The sequence below is a fragment of the Phaethon lepturus genome, unplaced genomic scaffold (genome assembly GCF_000687285.1).
Source record: "Phaethon lepturus isolate BGI_N335 unplaced genomic scaffold, ASM68728v1 scaffold39421, whole genome shotgun sequence".
In the NCBI taxonomy this organism is placed as follows: Eukaryota; Metazoa; Chordata; class Aves; order Phaethontiformes; family Phaethontidae; genus Phaethon; species Phaethon lepturus.
Window position 1 is genome coordinate 2,448 of NW_010519173.1, and position 1,992 is coordinate 4,439.

Below are 1,992 nucleotides of genomic sequence, written 5' to 3' on the forward strand. Positions count from 1 at the left end.
TGCTCCCCCACCCTTCCTGGTGCCGTAACCCAATCCCCCGGGTATAAATACCCCGTCCCTGCTGCTCCCTGCAGGGATCCAGGCGTCCGCTTGGCCCTGTGGATTAACGGCCGGAGGCTAACGGGGGCCTCAAGCCCTGCAAGAGGAGAGGGGGCTCCCTGCTGCCTCCCCGCGGCGTTACGCTCCCTCAGCTGATCCCTACGATCCCGATTCCGGCCCCCGCGCACAAATCCTGTCCCAGGACGCAGCTGAGCAGAACAGCGGCCCCAGGGAGCCGGAGCTCGTTCGTGCCGTGGCGGGGACTGTTAGGTTTTCTTCTGCTTGCGACCTGGGGGCAGGGGAAAGCGGGGGTCAGAGCCGGGACCCCCACGCCGATTCCTGCCCCGTGAGAGGACGCGGGGTGGCACTCACGGAGCTCATTGTTGTTGGTGATGGCAGTGGCGGCACGGGCGCGGGGGCCTTGCTGCGTGAAGTGGTAGCCAAAGCGCACGACGGAGGGGCACTGCTCCAGCATGGTGGCCATCTCCATCTCCACCGTGTCACCCAGCCGCTGGCACTGTGGGCATGGGGTGAAACCAGGCACGCCAGGAAGTTGGGGACACCCCTGTCCCCTCCGCAGGCCACCTGTGGGTGCCCATCCCCTACCTGGTTGTCCACCTTGAGCTCGCTCAGGGTGGTGTTGTGGTACATGGCCTTGATGATGCTCATCATGCCGGCGCTGGTGATGAAGTTTGATTCGATGTTGAGGCTCTGCAGGGTCTTGTTCTCCATCAGCATCTCGGCCACGGCCTGCGTGTCACCTCAGGGTGTCACCTCGGGGTGTCACCCAGTGCTGGCACCCCACGGCTGGCATGTCCTGGGCCACCGATGCCCCAGGCGATGGTGGAAAAGCCACCGTCACCTGGCCTTGCTGGTGCCCAGGATGGAACCGCATCCCCTCCCTGCCTGGGGACATGTCGGGGCACAGGGGACACGGTGCCGGGACTCACACTGGCCACGGGGTCGTTGCTGCGGGTGGCTACCAGGCTGAGCTTCTTGACGTGGGTGTTGGTTTTCATGGCCTCGCAGATGGCTTTCAGCGTGGAGATGGGAATGTCCTGCAGCAAGGGGACGTGGGTGGCACCGAGGGGATGGGGACATCCCCGTGGGGGTGTGGGTGGCACCAAGGGGCTGTAAGTGGCAGGGAGGGGGCTGTAGATGTCCCCAGGGGTATGGGGGCATCCCCGAGAGGGTGCTGGATGTCACACAGGGATGTAAGCGGCACTGAAGGGATGTGGGGTGTCACCAAGGGGACACAGATGCCCCAGATGAGGACCAGCACCCTGAGGTGCCCTGGAGCCACTCCAGGAGGGGCCAAACACCTCTGGGATGCCCCAAGACCAGGACCAACCCTGCAGGGACACCCTGGGACAGGGTGACCAAGCCTCACGGGGACACCCCAGGGTGGGGCCCATCACCGTGGCAGCACCACAGCTGGGAGCTGCAGTGATGCCCCAGCATGGAGGCACCTTGGGGTGCCCTGGGGACACTCTGGGGTAGGGACCAGCCCCATGGGGACCCTTCCAGGATGGGGATCGGGGTGCCCAGGCCCGGGACTAGCACCCTGGGGACGCGCTGGGGACATTGCCGCCAGGTCCTTCACCTTGATGTTGTTGAGGTTGACGTCCTCCAGAGCCCCGTCGTTGGCCTGGATCTGCCGCAGCGTCTCCTCCACGTTGGTGGGATTCGGGGGCTCATCCGGCACCGGCTTGTACGTGTCGGGCTTCACCACGCCTGGGGCACACGCGTGTGCATGGGGACACACGTGACCGCGCACGGGCGCGCGGACACGTGCGTGGGGTCACCAGCGGGGAATCCCGGAGGGGTTCTGGTCGCCAGGTCCCCCCGAACGGCCCCGTGTCCCCTGTCCCCACGGCACTCACTGTTGATACCCTCCGTGTTGGAGATGGTCCCGCTGCAGATCGCGTCGTAGTACTGCTTGTTGCTCATCAG

At 65.6% G+C, this 1,992-nt stretch overlaps 1 protein-coding gene across 1 annotated transcript; it reads right to left on the reverse strand.

Annotated features, from left to right (window-relative positions):
• Nucleotides 1-280: 280 nt before the first annotated feature.
• Nucleotides 281-1,986, reverse strand: LOC104628397 (tropomodulin-4-like). The gene is made up of 6 exons (XM_010296959.1): nucleotides 1,923-1,986; nucleotides 1,643-1,773; nucleotides 990-1,097; nucleotides 646-789; nucleotides 412-556; nucleotides 281-328 (listed from the first exon to the last, which is right to left on the reverse strand). The coding sequence occupies exons 3-6, from the start codon at nucleotides 1,056-1,058 to the stop codon at nucleotides 306-308; spliced, it is 381 nt and encodes a 126-aa protein (XP_010295261.1). The 5' UTR covers nucleotides 1,059-1,097; nucleotides 1,643-1,773; nucleotides 1,923-1,986; the 3' UTR covers nucleotides 281-305.
• Nucleotides 1,987-1,992: the final 6 nt, after the last annotated feature.

What these genes read in the sequence shown, in the direction of transcription:
- LOC104628397 (XM_010296959.1), bottom strand. Translation starts at nt 1,058, where the DNA reads ATGAAAACCAACACCCACGTCAAGAAGCTCAGCCTGGTAGCCACCCGC. An exon ending in GCAACGACCCCGTGGCCAGT is followed by an intron (nt 790 to 989) that starts GTGAGTCCCGGC and finishes GGTGACACGCAG; the next exon opens with GCCGTGGCCGAGATGCTGAT. An exon ending in AGCTCAAGGTGGACAACCAG is followed by an intron (nt 557 to 645) that starts GTAGGGGATGGG and finishes CCATGCCCACAG; the next exon opens with TGCCAGCGGCTGGGTGACAC.